The sequence below is a fragment of the Alternaria burnsii genome, assembly GCF_013036055.1.
Source record: "Alternaria burnsii strain CBS107.38 chromosome Unknown 715, whole genome shotgun sequence".
Classification (NCBI taxonomy): Eukaryota; Fungi; Ascomycota; class Dothideomycetes; order Pleosporales; family Pleosporaceae; genus Alternaria; species Alternaria burnsii.
This window is the reverse complement of record NW_024066116.1, coordinates 959497-978810: the sequence shown is the minus strand read 5'-3', so window position 1 is coordinate 978810 and position 19314 is coordinate 959497. Positions and strand designations below refer to the sequence as shown.

At 52.9% G+C, this 19314-nt stretch overlaps 8 protein-coding genes across 8 annotated transcripts; 4 read left to right on the top strand and 4 right to left on the bottom strand.

Annotated features, from left to right (window-relative positions):
* Positions 1-497: 497 nt before the first annotated feature.
* GT037_007475 (arf sar superfamily) lies at positions 498-1352 on the bottom strand (the record flags this gene model as incomplete). The annotated part of the gene is made up of 5 exons (XM_038932522.1): positions 498-542; positions 597-712; positions 765-911; positions 1051-1206; positions 1259-1352. The coding sequence occupies 5 exons, from the start codon at positions 1350-1352 to the stop codon at positions 498-500; spliced, it is 558 nt and encodes a 185-aa protein (XP_038785010.1).
* Positions 1353-2683: 1331 nt separating this feature from the next.
* Positions 2684-3738, bottom strand: GT037_007474 (glycosyltransferase family 8 protein; the record flags this gene model as incomplete). Its single annotated transcript, XM_038932521.1, has 3 exons — positions 2684-3140; positions 3192-3627; positions 3684-3738. 3 exons carry the CDS (start codon positions 3736-3738, stop codon positions 2684-2686), a joined length of 948 nt encoding a protein of 315 aa, XP_038785009.1.
* A 473-nt stretch (positions 3739-4211) lies between these two features.
* GT037_007473 (mitochondrial carnitine acylcarnitine carrier protein) lies at positions 4212-5294 on the top strand (the record flags this gene model as incomplete). Its single annotated transcript, XM_038932520.1, has 3 exons — positions 4212-4359; positions 4410-4575; positions 4634-5294. The coding sequence occupies 3 exons, from the start codon at positions 4212-4214 to the stop codon at positions 5292-5294; spliced, it is 975 nt and encodes a 324-aa protein (XP_038785008.1).
* Positions 5295-5445: 151 nt separating this feature from the next.
* On the bottom strand, positions 5446-7131 carry GT037_007472 (mannose-6-phosphate isomerase; the record flags this gene model as incomplete). Its single annotated transcript, XM_038932519.1, has 5 exons — positions 5446-6434; positions 6484-6721; positions 6768-6856; positions 6915-6935; positions 6990-7131. Coding segments are annotated over 5 exons (1479 nt in total), but the record flags the coding sequence as incomplete, so codon positions are not given.
* A 219-nt stretch (positions 7132-7350) lies between these two features.
* GT037_007471 (uncharacterized protein) lies at positions 7351-10509 on the top strand (the record flags this gene model as incomplete). Its single annotated transcript, XM_038932518.1, has 6 exons — positions 7351-7458; positions 7679-7742; positions 7797-8222; positions 8533-8999; positions 9655-9994; positions 10076-10509. The coding sequence occupies 6 exons, from the start codon at positions 7351-7353 to the stop codon at positions 10507-10509; spliced, it is 1839 nt and encodes a 612-aa protein (XP_038785006.1).
* Positions 10510-11447: 938 nt separating this feature from the next.
* Positions 11448-13193, top strand: GT037_007470 (4-coumarate-ligase-like protein; the record flags this gene model as incomplete). The annotated part of the gene is made up of 2 exons (XM_038932517.1): positions 11448-12913; positions 12962-13193. The coding sequence occupies 2 exons, from the start codon at positions 11448-11450 to the stop codon at positions 13191-13193; spliced, it is 1698 nt and encodes a 565-aa protein (XP_038785005.1).
* Positions 13194-13470: 277 nt separating this feature from the next.
* GT037_007469 (nadh-ubiquinone oxidoreductase b18 subunit family protein) lies at positions 13471-13879 on the bottom strand (the record flags this gene model as incomplete). Its single annotated transcript, XM_038932516.1, has 3 exons — positions 13471-13575; positions 13633-13757; positions 13825-13879. The coding sequence occupies 3 exons, from the start codon at positions 13877-13879 to the stop codon at positions 13471-13473; spliced, it is 285 nt and encodes a 94-aa protein (XP_038785004.1).
* A 266-nt stretch (positions 13880-14145) lies between these two features.
* GT037_007468 (apses-domain-containing protein) lies at positions 14146-18685 on the top strand (the record flags this gene model as incomplete). The annotated part of the gene is made up of 7 exons (XM_038932515.1): positions 14146-14193; positions 14265-14646; positions 14751-16352; positions 16403-16449; positions 16500-16623; positions 17002-18363; positions 18423-18685. 7 exons carry the CDS (start codon positions 14146-14148, stop codon positions 18683-18685), a joined length of 3828 nt encoding a protein of 1275 aa, XP_038785003.1.
* Between the last annotated feature and the right edge of the window lie 629 nt (positions 18686-19314).

Sequence of the window (19314 nt, the reverse complement as noted above, 5' to 3'; positions counted from 1 at the left end):
GGGTAACTCACCTTGGCGTTGAGAGATCGCTTGGCAACATGGCGTGTGAGAAACTACGTGAGATGAATAAGGAGTTATTGCAAGTCCAGTACAGTGAGACTCCACGACAGGTTGGAAGCAAGAGAAGCAGTTGACACTAGAGGATTAGCACCGCAGAACAGCCCACGATTTCAGAATCTCAGAACATGGAGGAATCAGTTCAGTTCGCTTGCGCTATAAACAGATCGCCAGCCAGCCCACCCAGCTTCGGATAGAAAGATCTACAATGTGTACAATCCATGTTGTACAAGACCAAAAAGATGTCTCCAAAGAGACCACTCGTCGGAATGGTCCAGAAATTAGAAGATTACAAGGCGATAAAAGTGACATTAAGTTGTATAGATGGGAAAACCGGGTATATGCAGGAAGAGCCAGAGCAGGTAGTGTGTGGAGTGCATGCAAGTCGTTCAGGTATGGGAGTGAGCAGGAGAAACGCAAGCGGGGGTAGGCGTCTAGTACTACTTGGCGCCTGGTGGTAGCTTGACGTTGTTGGAAAGCCAGGCCTGGTGAATGTTAGTTGATGAAGCTCACGTGGCCTTGAGGAGATTCAAACGTACCAGTCCCTCGAAGATACCCTCTCCTGTTGTCGCGCAGCTGGGCTCGACCTTCCATACGTGGTCTTTGGCGATCTTGTCTAATTGCAGACGGTCTGAGACTTCCTTTGGTCGCATAGCTGTGGGGAGTTAGCGCAATGTCCTCGTTGGTTGACTGTGGTATGTACGCACCTCCGCTGAGATCCTGCTTGTTGGCGAATACCAACAGCAGCGCATCCTTCATTTCTCTATCTTGGATAATCCTTGTGAGTTCCGTCTTGGCCTCGTCGATACGGGCGCGGTCGTTGGAGTCGATGACGAAGATGAGACCCTGGGTACCTGTGGTCGCAGTCAGCACACGGGTCGATCTGAAGACACGGTAGAGGGTCGGATAAGGCAGGGAGGCCATGCGCGGTGCAGTCGCGTGCACACATGTCAACTCGCCTACCCGGAACGGAGCCCCCACGCGCCAACATACCAGAGAAGTAGTGTCTCCATAGCGGACGGATCTTGTCCTGGCCACCGACATCCCATACGTTGAACTTTGTGTTCTTGTATGTGACGGTCTCGACGTTGAAGCCGACGGTGGGGATGGTGGTTACATCTTGGTCGAGCTTGAGCTTGTATAGGATAGCTGGGCGAGTTAGCGATGACGGGTGCGATGGCACGTAACGGTGGCAGCATACTGGTCTTTCCAGCGGCGTCGAGACCCAGCATCAACAGGCGCATCTCCTTGGATCCGAAGACCTTGGCCATCATCTTGGATATCGAGGCTCCCATGATGTCGGCTATTCGCTATACTTTGCTGGGATGGGCGTCCAAGGTTCCAACACTTGCGGATCGTCGTGGAGAGAGTAGGCGGTACGTCGGCGATAGCGAGCTGTAGCTAGTGCGCGATTAGGTGTGGATGATAGGAGTCGACCGTGTGATGGAGGTGAGGTGAGGTAAGGCTGGTGAGGTTTGTGGGAGAAGAATGTCAAGATGTGCAAGGACGGCAAGGAGAATATCAGTAGCGACTCGGCTCAGGGTCTCGCGTGGGCGCTGGCGTTGTTCATGAAATGAGGTTTCAAGCTGCTCAGGAGTGAAACCGCAGCAGGCGCGTTGCAGATCCCAGCACAAAGACGTCTGTGCGCGCCCAACGGCTCGATCGTGACGGGTTCATCCTACACGCCAACCACACCACCACCTCTCCTGCTTTTGCCAGACGGAAAAGGGGCGGCACGTCTACAGCCTTTGATTGCGAATCTTGGGTAAGATGAAGCAAAGGCACTCCGCATGCCTTACTCGCTGCGTCGGCATGCGTGCAAGCTGCAGGAAATCTGCAGCTAGACATGTAGTTTCCTCCAGGGCTCCATGCTGTGTGACTTTGCCGCCGCCGTTCGAATCGCAAAATGCCGGTACACGCAGCCATGCAGGTACGCGGCGCTACTCCTGAGACTGATGAAGCCGTGGGGTCCTCGCCGTTTGCCTTCAACATTGCAGTCGTTCGCCATGCACATTGCCTGCACCGGCCTTTAGTCTCTGCAGTAACCGAGTCAATATCGTCAAGGCCTGAATGGTCGGGCGAAGTAACCCGATATGCCAAGTTTCCTACCTGCTACCACTTGTCCCTCACATCGTCATGGCCTGCCATGCACATCTTCCGTAGTGTTCCTCACAATTACCCGAGCATTACTGAACCTCGTTTGATGTCGGCCCGCGTACCAATCTTCGGCTACAAGACATGTACAGAGTCGACGCAAATTTGATACCGAAATTCATGACGTGTTACACCGTGCGGGAGAAGGGTCCAAAGAAGCATATCAACCGAGCCTGAGGGATTACTGAATCGGGGACGAACCCTGACGCCAAGCCCAAAGGAAATACGAAAAGCACTACGCTCAGCCGGAAAGAACGGTACTACTGAAAAGGAAGGTCATGGCAAGTCTCAGATGATACCTAAGCTGTTGAGTCCTATTTGTGGAATACACCATCTTCCCTTGGACTACTCAATATTTGTTTTTTCGTGGGTTATAGTCTCCACTCAGCCATCTCTACGTGTACCTCGACTACTCTACAGCTGTCTACGCCCAATTGATACATGCAACAACCCCGCGATATTGTGAAGACCTCTAAAACCCATCATCGATACCCTTGCTCTTCTCTGCCTGCCGCCTCTCATTGTTGACCGTCCACCACCACTCATGTATTTCCTGACTGCACTTCCCTGCCTCCTCATCCCACGGCTTCGGACTTAAGATGTAATGCACATTCTTGACCTCTTCGTCCCTCCAGATCGCATCATGCACACCTTTTGACCGCAACGTCTTCAGCGCATTGTAGGTATAGGGTAGCGCGACCCATCGGCCGTTGAACAGGTCGCCAAGCAGCGATTGGTCGGCGAAGTCGTAGTTTCCCGATGTCTCGTTGGAGAGCTGCTCGAGGATCAGGTTGTAGGTAGCGAGTGAGGGATTTACGACTTGGAGGCCGCCGTTGGGCATACGCAGCCCGGCTGTTGAGGGTGCGCCAGTTTTCTGGGCAGCATCGGGGTTGGAGTGTTGAGATGTAAACGCGCAGTTCTCGGGGATCCTGAAACTGCGTCAGCAGTGTCGCGTGCGTGTGTTGGTTGGAGAGACATACCAGTCCTTGGGGTAATGCGGCTTCTTGAGCGGATTGCACACGCAGGCATGGCTTGCAGCAAACACCCTGTCGCCCTTGCCACCCATACTCGGTGCATCCAACTCCAAGTCCATCAGCTCATCCATATTCTTCAGCACCAACATGTCGCTGTCCAGCTGGACCACCCTGTCATACTCCTCCAGCGAGAAGGGCGTCAGCTTGCTCCAGCAATCGTAGAATCGCGGGTCGTTGCTGAAGTCTTTTGAGACCTTTGGCAGCAAGTACTTGACATGCTGCTTTGGTATGCTGCGCTCATCAAGCGCCTTGTGGCCTTCTTCAGGAAAAGTGTCCGTGTAGAGAGCGATGAGGGGGTACTTGGAGCCGTGCTTCTTGAGCGCATAGTCGAGTGTGAGGAGGCCGGTGAGATATGCTGTATTGGTAATAAGAGTTGTCCATACTGCACTGCCATCAGCCTCTGCTCTCCAACCGCGCCCCGCCAAACTTCTGCTGTACCTTTCTTCGACTTTACACCCGCCGGCTCTGTAGTCGCGCTTGAAGTTGCCTGCATGTTGCTTGTATGTAAATCACTCGAGTCGCACGCCAACAAGCTATCACGCAAGATGTGTAGTCAGTAAAAGCCACAGTGTATTAGTTGGAGGATCAAGTCGCGCCATCTTCGGTCGCATATTATGGCGTTTGTCAATAGAGGGGTCGAGAAAGAGCCGCTAATCTATGAATGAACGATCGTACCAATCTGGACCCTGGAAAAAGCCACTAAAACGTCTTCGGAGGTCCGAATGTGCGTGCGCCGATCGCTCGTCTCTGTCAACATCGTCACCACATGCGATCGCGGGCGCTATCACGTTTCCGATATGCACGTTTGACTGACCGCTGCTGACTATTCCTGCGAAACTGATGGCTTGGTTGTTTTCCCAACTCATCTCTATCGGTTGTATTGCTATCATCCCATGTCGTGTTGAATGCTTTTTCTTGGGCTAGAGGCATGACTCCGATATTGCATTGGAGAACAGCGACGCGACAATGGCTACCTCAGCCCTGAACCTGAAATCCGGCGGCTCGAAGCCCGCGTCCACGGCGCTGATAGCTACGTCCGATGAGTCGAACAAGTCACCCAAGCACTATCGCGGCTTTGTCGCCGGTGTCTTCAGTGGCATTGCGAAGTTGTCTGGTAAAAATGCCCTTCCCAAGATATATCCCAAACATAGCTAACAAAAGTAGTGGGTCACCCATTCGATACTGTAAAAGTCCGCCTACAAACGACCGAGAAATCGCATTTCCGGGGTCCGGTAGACTGTCTTATGCAGACGTTGAGGAAGGAGGGGTTTGCGGGGCTGTACAAAGGTGCTACACCGCCGCTGGTGGGATGGATGTTTATGGACTCGATGTAGGTCAATCCTCGTCTCCAGACGGCAGTCATATATCCTTATGCTAACACTGCAAAGCATGTTAGGATCTCTCAGCGTATACCGTCGCGTCCTCAACGATCGAGTCTTCAATCCCCCCTCACATCTCCGACTTGGCGAACAGCAGAGTAAGCTGCCCGTATACGGTCATGCATTAGCAGGGACCATGGCGGGATGGACAGTCTCCTTCATTGCCGCGCCGGTCGAGCACATAAAAGCGCGCCTGCAAGTGCAATATGCAGCCGATAAGAGCGCACGCCTGTACTCCGGACCGATCGACTGCCTCAAGAAGATATACACTGGTCATGGAGTAAGAGGAGTATACCATGGTCTCAGTGCAACGCTCCTGTTCCGCACATTCTTCTGCTTCTGGTGGGGAACCTACGACCTCTTCACACGGCAGCTACAACAACATACCTCGCTCTCTGCACCAGCCGTGAATTTCTGGGCAGGAGGTTTATCAGCCCAGATATTTTGGTTGACCAGTTATCCGAGCGACGTAATCAAGCAGCGCATCATGACGGACCCGCTTGCACAGAGGAGATTCCCAAGATGGCGGGACGCCGCGAAAGCGGTCTACAGGGAACAAGGCTGGAAGGGATATTGGCGGGGGTTCGTGCCATGTTTCCTGAGAGCATTCCCGGCGAACGCCATGGCATTGGTAGCATTCGAGGGAGTCATGAGGAGTCTGCCAGAATAAAGTGACGCATTCTTAGGCTTCTGTTCCTTCACGTTCTAGACTTAGCGACCTCATAGCATTGTGATACCATTGTAGACAAGTCTCATCTAGCAAGAATATATTCATATCTTGTCATGCATCATGACGTCGTTGTCGTAACTTTTGTCGTATCTCATAGCTTGCCCTTGTTGTCCTCAAGCTCGCAGAATGCCTTGAATGTTACCAAGCCCTCCGCACCCTCCTCGTCTTCAGCATCAACCTCGCTCTTGATGACAACTTCAGCTGTGGCACCAACAAAATAGACAAAGCCCTCCTTGAGTTCTTCCTCCTTGGGTCCTACGCTGATTGTTCCCTTGCCCTTGGTGCAGAGGATGATGCTTGGTCCATCAATCGGGTCAAACGTCGCCTTGCCACCAGTGCGATTGAGTGCCGTCCGTACTACAGCGAACTCAGGGATTGGCGGGTTGTACAGCTTGTTGCTGCTGTTGGAGCTATACGCCGGCGCATTCAGCCTAACCTGGGAATAATCCTTGGGCTCCATCTTTTGCTCACTAATTGGCGCATAACTGTAAGTCAGCATCTTTGTCAAATTATCAACGTCCTTGAACTTTGGTGTGAAGCCCGCGCGGACTACGTTGTCGGAGCTCGCCATGCACTCAATGATGTCGCCAGAGAGGTAAGCGTGGATATCGTCAGCCTTCAGGAACATGGCTTCGCCGACCTCTAGCTTGACGTAGTTGAGGAAGAACTGAACAAAAAGACCAATGTCACCAGGAAATTGAGTGTTGAGGCGGACGACGAGGTCTGCGAGCTCTTTGCCATCGTTAGAGGGTGGGCCGCCGTCCGCGAACTTGTCGCCTTCGGACTTGGCTGCCTCAACAAGCTCTTCACTGGCGGATGATAGTGCGTCCTTTTCCACGTTCATGAGCTTTGTGAAAGCGGATTGTAGGGCTTTCTTGTTTTCCTGCATGTCCTCCTCCTTGTCGGAAGTTTCCTTACCGCTGATGGTATCCTCGAACTTCTTAGCTTCTTCTTCGCCAACAAGTTTACGCAATGAGGGAACGGTCTTCAGGAAATGCGCGATTTCGGCGAGGGGTCGGAAGCCGCAGAGGCCATCGAAGGGAGTGACCGCGATAGTCATTTCGGGCTTGTGGTTGTCATCTAACGAGACATTAGTATTCCGGAAGGGGAACTCTGGGGTGACGCTGACCTGGGTAGTTTTTGGGATCACTGGCATGTAGCTGCTCAGCAAGCTTCTTGTTTGGGTGTGCCTGGATGCTCAGGGCCTTGTTGATGGACAGCACCTTGAACAAGAAGGGAAGCTTGTTCTCATATTTCTCGGCGATCTCTGTAGACAGCAAGGCTTGGTTTTCTTGAACGAGGTCTAGAAGTGTCCGCTGGGTCTCGAGGTCTTTGGAGGGAAGCGACGGGTGTGTGCCCATCCATAGCTGGTAGTGTCAGCGACGCGTCAATCGAACATTCCGTGTTTCGTACCTCGGCATATGGCTTCTCTTCTTCAATCGAGAAACGAGAAGCTGTCGCAGCGTGGAATTTGGCGGCGGCGGATCCTTTACCGACTTTCCCTGGGTTGGTTCAGCATACCGCTGGCGCGAATGTAGGTGATGACGCGGGGCAGCGTACCCCAGTCGTAGCTGTTAACACCTGCGAATGGTCAATTGATGTTCTCTTCCTATCTTCATTACCGCGTTTACTTACCGCATTCTAGTCTGATAAGAGGGTTCCGCATCTTGAAGCCGGTTTCGGTGGATTGTGGATGTTGTGTTGTATAGCGACACCGCGATTTGGCAGAGGAGCTCTCGGCGGGGTCCACTTCTTGGTCCCGCATGAACGTCACCCTTGCTGTTCGATTAAGCTCATGGAACCAACCCCTCTTCCGTAGCTAGCGTATCCCACCCTGCATCCAGCGGAGTACATGCCCCGACGTTGATCACCTGCAGCTGTTTCTCTTTCCTCTACCTCACTTTGCTACTTCCACGCGCCAACACATGAGCTACCTGCAGCGCTTCAGGTAACACGGAAAGAGCTGGGGAGTTGACGGGCCACAACTTCCGTCAACATGGCAGCCCGCAGCAGGCCACGAGGTCAATTGAAGGAAGAGTTCGATGAAGAGAGGGTCATCTGGAACTCGATCAAAACCGATGGCCGACGCGTTGATCAACTCATGGTACGAGATTCATTTTCTTGATGATCACTGGCGTTGGAATCAACATCTCTATTTTCACCGCCATCATTTGCTCACTACAAGCGGAGTACCGTCGAATCTTCGTGACTCCGAAGGACATCTCGGCCACAGCCGAGCTGATCATGGATGCCGTGCCCAAATAGACCCTGCTCTGCTTTTAGTTGACTAGGCAAAGATTTGCGCCTCTACTGACATACCGCAGAAAGAGTCCGATGTCTTGCAAGAGAAGATCTCCGCTATTGTCGCAGAACAGTCTGCTCGTATCGGTCCGTCAACATCTCATCGACTGTCATGTATCGTCGTGTTGCTGACACTATTAGATCGCGGCGAGGAAACTTCAGCTCGCCTTGACGACGAACTTGAAGACCTTCTACGCGACAACATCCGTAATCTCAATGAGGCGCAAACCCTTCTGCAACCCGTCGAAGGCGGCAATGACGTCCACACCCAGATGACGCTACTGGCTGCCCTCCGCATGTCGGAAGAAGCTCCACCTTCAGCATCACGAGCCACTAGCGTTGGGCACGGGAAGTCGGGACGCGACCGCCAGGGCAAGCGAAAGCTGACCGAAAGTATCGATGACCGCGACAGCATTGCTGCGGACAGTCCTGGAGGCCCTAGCCCAAAGGTTGTTATCAGTAGCCAAAAAGATCGACTGGTAGCCAAGTCGGGCAGTAGCAGAGCAGGATCAGTACCTGTTGCGAGAGAGGGCAGCGTAAAGATCGATGAAGACGATTCGGGTAAGGGTAAGATGGTTCTTCCTCCTTCCAAAACCAAGCCCACGATCAAGTACAAGACCAAGCGTTGAGCTGTACTACACTATCGGCGTTCCTTCTAGACGGCAGATGATACCCACTCTGGCAAATTCCCTTTCGGCTTGTTCGAGGTTTGTAGTCGGATAGGCAAGCTCATAATTTCACCTCATCTGATCTCATACGTCTTTTTCAAGTGCTCATGCCACATGTATTATCCTTCCTCTCATAGCGCCCGCTTCACGTTCCTGTTTATCATCCCATCTCCCTTCGAACATCACGACAGCTGACGACCGTACTACAGAAGTCCGACCTCGTCTATCACCACAAACAGAGGTTCTCTACCGGAACAACGCGAAGAACCGCTCTTCCTCTTCTTCCATGTCATTCGAGGGTGAAGGCATTCTCTGCCGCGTAACGTCGGTGATCGGCGAAGGAAAGCAACGTCGGTACGAAATTATTGATGCTGATCCGGATCCCCCGACACCATCAGTGCCGTACCGTGCTTCCGTAAATCATCTAATACCTATCCCGCCACCCTCTTCCAACACCACACTGCCTGACCTTAGTAAAGGGAAGAACGTGCTCGCTCTGTACCCTGGTACCACCACCTTCTATAAGGCGGAAGTAGTAGCTGTATGGAGGCAGATCGACGGCAAGGTCAAGAAAGAAGATGGGAGTAAAGAAGGAGAGACCGTGGATAATCTCGTCAGATTGAGGTTTGAGGGTGAAGACGAGGCGGACCGTGAGATGAGTGTTGAGAGAAGATATGTACTGCCTGATAGATGACCGGGTAGTATCGTCCATTTTTCAAAGAGCTAGATGAGCTCAGTTCAGGCTGGCGATATACGGGATCCGAGTACGGAGGTTTGGATAATGGTGATACGGGGGGGTGTGGTTTGGAATGGACTGGTTGATACCGCGCATGTTGCATTTTTGCTTTTGAGACTTTTGCATACTGGGGTTGAGGCTTTTTTTTTCCTGGAACGAATACCGTCAATGGTTTAGAATCTGGAATCTACATCTCTCTTGCAAATAAATCGCGATGTTGTCCACCTGGATAGCCAGAAGGCACTGCCAAGCCACTAGCATCAGCGTCTCGACCCTAGGATGCACGTCGCCAACTTGAAGGCTTCAAAGACTCCGCAACTTAAGTCGACGTGACCCCGCACACGACACAATACGTATTCTAACCTGAAATCAAGTGTCGCGTCACTAAGAAGAACTTGGTGTGCGCCGAACATCCCACCAACAGACTCTCAATCCAATCACACACCCGACTATCGACGCCTCTAACCCGCGTCGCACGCCGACTCCACCAATATCCGCAGCTATCTAATCTCCACCACCCGCACACACCGACATCGCCATGAACAACTACTCTTTCCTGGAGTCCTCCCAGCAACAAGCCGCTCAACAACAGCAGCAGCAGCACAATCAAAACCGCCCACCACCTTCTCCTTCACATTCACAAGCGGGCAGCATAGCAGGTTCGCAAGTCAACGGCGGCGGCCAGAACGGCATTCCAATGGTCAATGGCTTGCCAAGTGGGGGCCAGCAGACGGACATGAACCATCTGTGGGCGGTGGTGCAGCAATTGAGTCAATTACTAGAGGAGAACAAGGCGCAAACGAGGGGCATTGTGGAGGGTGTCGCTGCGATACAGGGGAGGGCTGCACAAGAAGAGGGAGGCGAAGTCGGCGGTGGAATTAATCTGAGAGGTGGAGGAGGGGTGGCCATGAGGGAGGTTAATGGCGAGATAAATGGTATGTTTAGTCTGCTTTGAGACAATACAGACAACCACATCCGACTGATATTCGATGATCACACACTGACACTCCTCACAGCAGCAACAGTCGCAAATCTACAATCACAGCTTACGGCCGCGCAATCCACAATCGCATCCTTGACCTCCACGAACTCATCGCTCTCAACCCTCCTTACCGACTACGAATCTGCCTTGACTCTTCTCCTCGATAAATTACGTCCTTATGCTTATTCTCAAACGTCAGCCATGCTCGCCCTTCACAAATACTATCAAAGCCTCCTTGACCAAGAGCGCTCAACATCCATGGGGCTGCGGCTCGAACATGCAGACTGGCAAGCAGGGTTGAGTCGCGTAGCAGAGAACGCAAGGAACGCACTACGATGCCAGAGTGAAATCGAGCAAGGCTTAAGGAGCAGATGCAAAGAGTTGGGCGAGGAGAATAGGGTGTTAAGACGTATGGTGGGGTGGGAAGAGAGGGAAAGCAGTGATGATGAGGCCGAGGACAAGGCATAAACGGATTGTCGCCAGGTAATCACGAGCGGTACACGTACGGAGAATGTTTGTTATGCATAGCGTCGGCGTTTGGGGCCTCACGAGACACTCACGGTGTTCGGGGTGGAATGCTATGGCTTGGGTTTCGCCTTTGACATATCGGCTGATACTTGGCTTGTCATTTCAGAGACATTATTACATGTACTTGGATGTTGTCGAGGAAAGCTTGTTAGGACTCGAAGTTGATTCGAGATTAATCCGAATACTAATATCATGGTCAAAGTCCCATTGATTCTTGTGAAAGTCTACTAACTCCTGGTGGTAGTAGACTAATCAGTAGTGTAACGGATAAAGGTCACATCCGCACGCTGCCACGGCTTGCCCAGACTCCCGTGGACGATTCCCTCGCTTACCCCAACACTACCCCAGAAATCTACCTCGGCACAGTTAGCACTCCCCCGCAGAACCCGCCTCATCACCTACACTTCGCGGCCCGTCGGGGGCCTTGGCTAACGCGATGAAGCCATCAATCTTGCTATCATGGTATAGCGTGCTGTCTGTGCAGATATGGATGCCTCGGGGCATGTTTAAACCGGTGGGTATCGGATAGACTACATGATGCAGCGCGTTGTAACTTCCCTCCTGCGACGTTCTCATCTCAATCCAACGCCACGATAACGTTTACAAGGCGAGTATTATACTGTAAGTCACCGCTGAGTGTACGCGTGTATTCTTGGGCGGTCATTGATGCTGATGTGGACCAGGGACCCACGCCTACTCCTTCCAAATCCGCAGAAATTCAGGAAGGGGTACAGCAACAAGCTCGGTGTCCAAGGGATCAACCAGCCGAGGACCAAGAACAATAAGACCACATTTTAAGTGATTCGTAGTGCTGCGCCCTCACCAAATATTCGACAGCATTACTTCCTCCCTAGCATTCAGCAAATCGAGCCGCAAAGATGGTCATCAAGTCTCGCTGGTCGTTCCCTATACCTAGCGTTTCCCTACCAACGTACATCTTCGACTCTCCAACTGCAGAACTACCAAAGACTCCACTCTACCTTTCTGCAAGCGAACCCGACAAGTACAACATTTCATTGCACAGATTGCGGCACGATGCGCAACGTCTGGCTTCAGGTTTGCGACGCGCGGGTCTGCAACCAGGTGATCGCGTATTGCTGTACTCAGGAAATACGCTGTTCTTCCCAATAGTAGTTCTAGGTGTCATCATGGCAGAGGGCATTTTCACAGGTGCAAACCCGACCTACATTGCTCGAGAGCTAGCGTACCAATTGAAAGACAGCGGAGCACGCTTTATGATATGCGCAGAGGGCAGCCTGGACACGGGAATCGCTGCTGCAAAAGAAGCGGGCATGGGCGCTGAGCGCGTCTTCATCTTTGACGATGGTCTAGCGACGTTTGAGGGTCGGAAAGTGGAGAAGAGTACCGAGTTGGGACATATTCGCCATTGGACTGAACTCCTCGACACCCCAGAACGCGGTAGCGCTTACTCTTGGCCCAATCTACAAACACCAGAAGAACTCGACCGAGTAGTAGCGCTAAACTACTCGTCGGGAACGACTGGCGTTGCGAAAGGCGTCATGATAACGCACAAGAACTATGTCGCAAACACCAGCCAACAAATCCACATTCAAACCACCGCACCGGACTACAATGAGAAGCTGAAGAAGAAGAGGTATCTCTGCTTTCTCCCCATGTACCACGCTATGGCACAAGCCATCTTCTGCTTCGGCGCTGTCAGGCAACGCGTACCGGTCTACATGATGCCCAAGTTCGACTTCCTAGAGATGCTGCAGAACGTGCAGAAGTACCACATTAGTGATATGGTGTTGGTGCCGCCGGTCGTAGTGGCCATGGCCAAACACCCGGCGACGAAGAAGTTTGACCTGAGTTCTGTGACTGGCGTATCTTCCGGCGCCGCTCCTCTCGGTCGAGAAGTCATTCGGGAATTCGAAAGTATATGGCCGAATGGGCAAGTCAACGTTAAGCAAGGCTATGGCATGACGGAGGTCACATGTGCAGCAACTACATTCCATCCTTCGATCTACTCTGATAGCTTCTCGGTCGGTGAGATTCTGGCAAACTGCGAGGCGAAGATTGTATTGGACGATGACGGCAAGGTCGAAGCGCCACAAGGCGAGAGAGGCGAGATCTGGGTTCGCGGACCGAATATTATGAAGGGATATTGGAACAAGCCTGATGCGACGAAGGAGACTATGACAGAAGACCGATGGCTGAAGACAGGAGATGTGGCATACGTGGACAAGAACAACCACTTCTTCATTGTGGACAGGAAGAAGGAACTGATCAAGGTGAAGGGTCTACAGGTCGCGCCAGCAGAGTTGGAGGCGCTACTGCTTGATCATCCGGACGTGCAAGATGCTGCCGTTATCGGTATTACAGTGTAAGTTTACGCGATTCTTTCACTCTCACAACCGCTAATCATAGCCAGTAACGGTGATGAACTGCCTCGCGCGTACATTGTGCCTCAGTCGCAGGAAAGTGCGACTCCAGAAACCGCGGAGAAGATCAAGAACTGGCTGGCTGAGCGCGTCTCCAGACACAAGCGGTTGGAAGGAGGCGTGAACTTCATAGATGCGATTCCGAAGAATCCGTCTGGAAAGATTATGCGAAGGCAGTTGAGAGACAAGGCTGCACTGGAAGATACTAAGGCGAAGTTGTAGATCGGATAGATTTAGCGTTCACAGCGAGGGAGGTAGATGTCTAGCAAGGCAGCGAGTGAGCATTCAAAATAGGCTGTGCAATTATTGAAGCTTTGTGTTCAAGTCAGCGCTGTGGTCCTCTTGCTTTCATTGCCTGTCGTTCTCCACAACACGCGGACGTCACTCGTCTGCCATGGCTCGAAATTGATGGCTCGCAGTTGTTGCTGCTTTGATATACACATGCAGCGTTCTCCGCTCGTGACTGACATGACGATCTGCCATTTCCGCATAATGAAACCTAGTTGCTTCGCTGTCCGTTCTTGGCTGCCCTCAGCTCGTCCATCTTCTTTACTCGCTCCTTGAACTCGTCATATTGGCACTTTTCGTAGGAATGTCTCTCGTTCTAATACTCTGGTCAGCCGCCTGTCGTCGTCTTTTCCTTGACGGGTTCTTCGCGTACCTCGCACTTCCATGGTAGGTAGTACTCCTCGTACCGACACCGGTTCAAGGGGATAAGAAGATGTGCGCATGAGTCTCGGTAGGCCAGTGGTAGTTTGGCGGCGCTCATTTCCTCACGGGTAGCCTCTACATTCCCGTCAGTCTTTATTCGTTCCTCATGACGAATTGCGTCAAGATGATTGGCCCGACGTACTCCTCGGCTCGCCGTCAAGGCCGACGGCATGCTTGATGGTATCGGTGATGGTCATAGTGGCGGCCCTCGATGGTGTTCGTCTTCAATGGCGCGCGGGGGGCTGGTGGGCGGAGAGTCGTTTGCGGGCGAGCTTGCTGAGGTTCACTTGCGGTCGGCAAAGGCAAGCTGACCACCGCCGGACCCCGACGCTTGGCAGGGCAGGCGCGAACGCGGCCTTCCAACGCGACTTCCCCCAGGTCTGACGCGAACTGCAGACACGCCCTCACGAAATCACTTGACACGCCTCCCAGACGCCTTGTTACTGCTCATCGAATGGTGAAGATGCCCCCCGCGCCCGATGGCAAAATCTATTCGGCAACCTACAGTAATGTGCGTAGCAATCACCGCTTGCGACTCAAGTCTCAGCCACCACTTTGCGACAATGCACTGACAGACTGCAGGTTCCCGTCTACGAGTGCAATGTCAACGGCAACCATGTCATGCGCCGTCGCGCCGACGACTGGATCAACGCCACTCACATCCTCAAGGTAGCCGACTACGACAAGCCTGCGCGTACCCGTATCCTTGAGCGCGAAGTCCAGAAGGGCGTGCACGAGAAGGTCCAAGGTGGATATGGTAAATACCAAGGCACATGGATACCCCTCGAGGAGGGGCGACATCTGGCAGAGCGGAATGGTGTGCTGGACAAGATGCGCGCCATCTTCGACTACGTCCCCGGTGACCGGAGCCCTCCACCTGCGCCCAAGCATGCGACAGCTGCCTCAAATCGCATGAAGCCTCCAAAGCAAACCGCTGCGGCTGCTGCTGCCGCGGCCCGGAATGGTAAAAATGTCTATTCGCTTGAATCTATGCAATGTAGGAGGTCACTCTCATTGGTCATTGTTCAAGCTTTGATGCGCGAGACATGAAGCTGACTTGCATCGCAGCCTTTGTAACTACATCCGCGCAGTCTCAAGTTAGCGAAGAGCCCTACGAGGCCTCTCAGATCAGATCGCAGATCTTCCGCGAGGAGACGCCGGATAACGAGACTGTCATTTCGGAATCCATGTTGGGTGACGCCGATATGCTGGATTCTTACTCAACGGGCGGAGGCAGAAAGCGCAAGCGGGGGATTGACCAGATGTCTCTTCTGGATCAGCAGCATCAAATATGGGCCGATCAGCTACTGGACTACTTCATGTTGCTAGACCACGAATCCGCCGTCTCCTGGCCCGAACCACCGCAGAGCATAAACCTCGACCGGCCGATCGATGAGAAGGGACACGCAGCCATGCACTGGGCAGCGGCGATGGGTGATGTTGGGGTAGTAAAGGAGCTGATACACCGAGGAGCACGCATCGATTGCCTGTCGAACAACCTGGAGACACCCCTAATGCGCGCCGTCATGTTCACGAACAACTTCGACAAGGAGACTATGCCCAGCATGGTCAAGATCTTTCAGCAGACGGTTCATAGGACAGACTGGTTTGGCAGTACCGTCTTCCATCACATCGCGGCGACCACCAGCAGCTCGAACAAGTACGTTTGCGCAAGATGGTATCTTGACTGCATCATCAACAAACTCTCAGAAACCTGGATACCAGAAGAGGTTACTAGGTTACTTAATGCAGCAGACCAGAACGGAGACACAGCCATCATGATTGCTGCGCGAAACGGCGCGAGGAAATGCGTACGAAGTCTGTTGGGACGCAACGTCACAGTCGACATTCCTAACAAAAAGGGTGAGACGGCAGACGATCTTATTCGAGAGCTCAATCAACGACGACGAATGCATGGACGCACGAGGCAAGCTTCATCGTCACCGTTCGCTCCACCACCAGAACACCGACTCAACGGACATGTACCGCATCTAGATGGAGGACCACTGATTCCAGTACCATTCCCCAGCATGGCTGTTCGAGAACCTGTTCAGTACCGCTCACAGACGGCCTCACATCTCATGACCAAAGTCGCGCCAACACTACTGGAGAAATGCGAAGAGCTAGCTGCAGCATATGAGACGGAACTTCAGGAGAAGGAGGCTGAATCCTTCGACGCAGAACGTGTGGTGAAGCGACGCCAAGCCGAGCTTGAAGCCGTACGAAAACAAGTAGCTGAGTTACAGGGCACATCAAATGGCCTACACATTGACCTCGACGACGACGAAGCAGACCGGCTGCAAGAAGAGGAACTGCGGTTACTGGTGGAAGAAGCCGAGTCGCTCCTAGAGATTGAACAAAAGGCCGAGCTCCGTCGACTGTGCAGTAGCATGCCGCAACAGAATGCCGACAACTCGCCTGTGGATGTCACGGAAAAGATGCGGCTAGCATTGTTGCTACATCGCGCGCAACTCGAGCGGAGAGAGCTGGTCAGAGAAGTTGTGGGTAATTTGAGCGTGGCAGGTATGAGCGAGAAGCAAGGCACATACAAGAAGCTCATTGCGAAAGCACTGGGCGAGCGCGAGGAAGACGTCGAGTCCATGCTGCCTGAGATCCTGCAAGAGCTGGAAGAGGCGGAAACACAGGAAAGGGCTGAGGGACTGGATGGAAGTCCGCTATAGGTTTTGTTACCTAGTAGTAAACCCGTGATGGCAGGACAGTGATAACGAGTATTTACGACCAAGATAGCGAGCATTTACCTCTTAATGTATGCATGTTTCTGGCTGGCCGTTCCAACGATGACGCGAATTGTTCAAGGCTGCGGCGTGTATCTCGAAAACATCCGGCCGCGCTCATGGGATTCGTGATGGTGGTCTCCACACGGCTAATGCGTGTCAGTTGCTTGTGCATGCGTGGGGTCAACGACTTTCAGATGACCTTGGTATGCAAGGCGGCTGGATGTGACTGGATCACGCATGGGGCTAAGCTATGACGTGATCCAGACGGGCTGGTCGACACCCGACTTTCGGCACCTCAAAGATGGCGGACTTGATGGAGGCGGAGAGCATTTGTCGAGGAAATGGCGTGGATCCAAGGGGGAAATTTGGTAGTCGCCAGGCTGCGTATGCTGGGACGCGTAGCTCGGAGGTGAGCTTGGCCGCGATTGGACCATGAGGCGGAGTGTACGGCAATGCAGGGGCTTGGCTGTAGGGCATTGCACCAACACCTGAAGACAGATATCAGCAGTTCGCAATTGTCCAACTGACTAAGACAGCATAGCCCGCCGCCGCCTAATCCCAATACCATCACACGCTTGCAGCGGTCCCACCCACCTGCCATTCGGTACTGTCACTCGCTTGCATTCGTCGCCTTATGCCTGAGTCCATTCCGCTGAGGAAGAAGCCTCCGCCGCATCCTCGTACCCTCGTCCACTCCCTCTCGGAAGACTTCAGCCTCGAGCCCCCAAACAGAAGCACCTCGCCCGTTGTTGCGTCCGGGTCCAATTCCCGACAGCTTCCACGAACACGCTCTTCGTCGCGACAACATCGGAAAGCGAACAGCCCGGATAGCCCAGCCAATTCAGAAGTCGAGTTTGACGACTGGGATGAACACGACGCCGCCATGCCCTCAGATCTCAGACCCTCCATCGACGTCAGAGATGGACGCGCGAATGCGCCCCTGCTAGGGCGCAAGACCGAGGACGACAGCATGGATGACGGCTTGTTGGGGAGGAGCACACATCACTTCCACGAGCGGGATCCAGAGCTGCAGGCAAAACACGAGACGCGCAAGAAGTACACCTATGCCGCTTTCCTGCTTGCCCTGAGCTTGGTCAGCTTCACCGTACAGACAGAGACGGCCGTCTACATCCAACATCAGTTGAAGTGGGAGAAGCCATACTGTATGCTCTACATGACCCACGGCTCCTGGGTTGTGCTCTGGCCAGCAACTCTCTTCTTGCTACGTCTCCAGCACTGGAGCGAGCCATGGCCGACCTTCTGGCGACGACACGTCCAGCTCCTCCGCCAGACCGCCCTCATGGTCCAGCACCAGAACCTCCACCCAACACCCCGCCAATCCCAAGTCTCGCCTGTACGATACATGCTCAAGATGACGGCCTTCATCACATGCGCCCTTACACTTGCTGGAGGAAGTTGGTACGTGGCTGTGAACCAGACCACAGCCAGTGACCTTACAGCCATCTACAACTGCTCTGCCTTCTTCGCCTACGCCTTCAGTATCCCCATTCTCCACGAGAAGGTCCGCGCCAGCAAGATCATCGCCGTAGCTATCGCTATTGTGGGCGTCTTCGTCGTCGCATACGGCGATACCTCCCCCGCAAAACACGGTTCAAAGTCTGGGGGTGGGGCCGGCGGTGATAAAGCACCCCCGTCGCATGAAGCCGAGAATCGCGCTTTTGGTAACCTCGTCATTGGCATCGGAAGTGTCTTGTATGGTCTCTACGAAGTGCTGTACAAGAGACTTGCGTGTCCACCCGAAGGCGCTGCACCCAACAAGGGCGTTATTTTCGCAAACCTGTTTGGAAGCTTAATTGGTGCTTTCACTCTTGGAGTCCTATGGATTCCGTTGCCCTTGTTGCATTACATGGGCTGGGAGCTGTTTGAGTTGCCGCATGGAGAGCAGGCGTGGATGATGGCTATCAGTGTCTTGGCTAATGCTAGTATGTTTCCCTCCTCCCTGCAACCTCGTGAACAGAGCAGCGTACTGACCCCATCTCAGCCTTCTCCGGAGCCTTCCTCGCGCTCATCTCCCTCACCTCTCCCGTCCTCTCCTCTGTCGCAGCTCTCCTCACCATCTTCATTGTCGCGCTCGTCGATCAGCTTCTCCCTCCGCCGCTCAACTCGCCTCTTACACCTGCTGCTATCGTTGGCGGTCTTCTTATTATTGGGGCGTTCACTTTGTTATCATATGCATCATACAAGGAGATGGATGAGGAAAGGAGACACAAGCTCGAGGAGGCACCTAGCGAATTGGATGATTAGGTGCTATCGAGTATAGACAATTTTCTTTCGCTACATAGAATTCTCCATTCTTTTGGGAACTGTTTCGCATACTACACATTTAGGAGTGGTTTGCTGGGGCAGGCTCTCATGCAGACCCTTTTTTCTTCTTGGGTTTTATCTACGCGGGCAGGCCGCGTTAGTTTGTGTGTTTTGGCATTGCGTGCTTTGACTCGCATTAGCATGGTATGCATATATGGCGTCACTGGAGGTGTTACAGGGTAGACCGAATGGTCACCTTGATGCTAGAATGAATCTTCGTCGTTTTACTACTTTTGAAACTTGATTCTTCTTTGCGTTCAACGTGTTTGTTATGGTGAGCTTCTTGTACTCAAAGCGTAGACGTTATACCCGACGCACTGCCTGCAGAAGAAGAGAACCGTTCGGATATTATTACAAGTAGAAGATGGTGTAGTAAAGATGACGCGAAAGCTTAAACGATACTGTAATATGATCATGGGTTACTCTTTGGCATTGGCCGACCCTCTGTAGGCGATGGGGACAGATTGAGGAGAAGTAGACCCTTCGAAGAGGGTCTGCGAGTTGGGAGGATGTATATTACTCAGTAATCTGCCGCTCATGCTTTGCTTTCGCAGAAATCTCTCCACTTA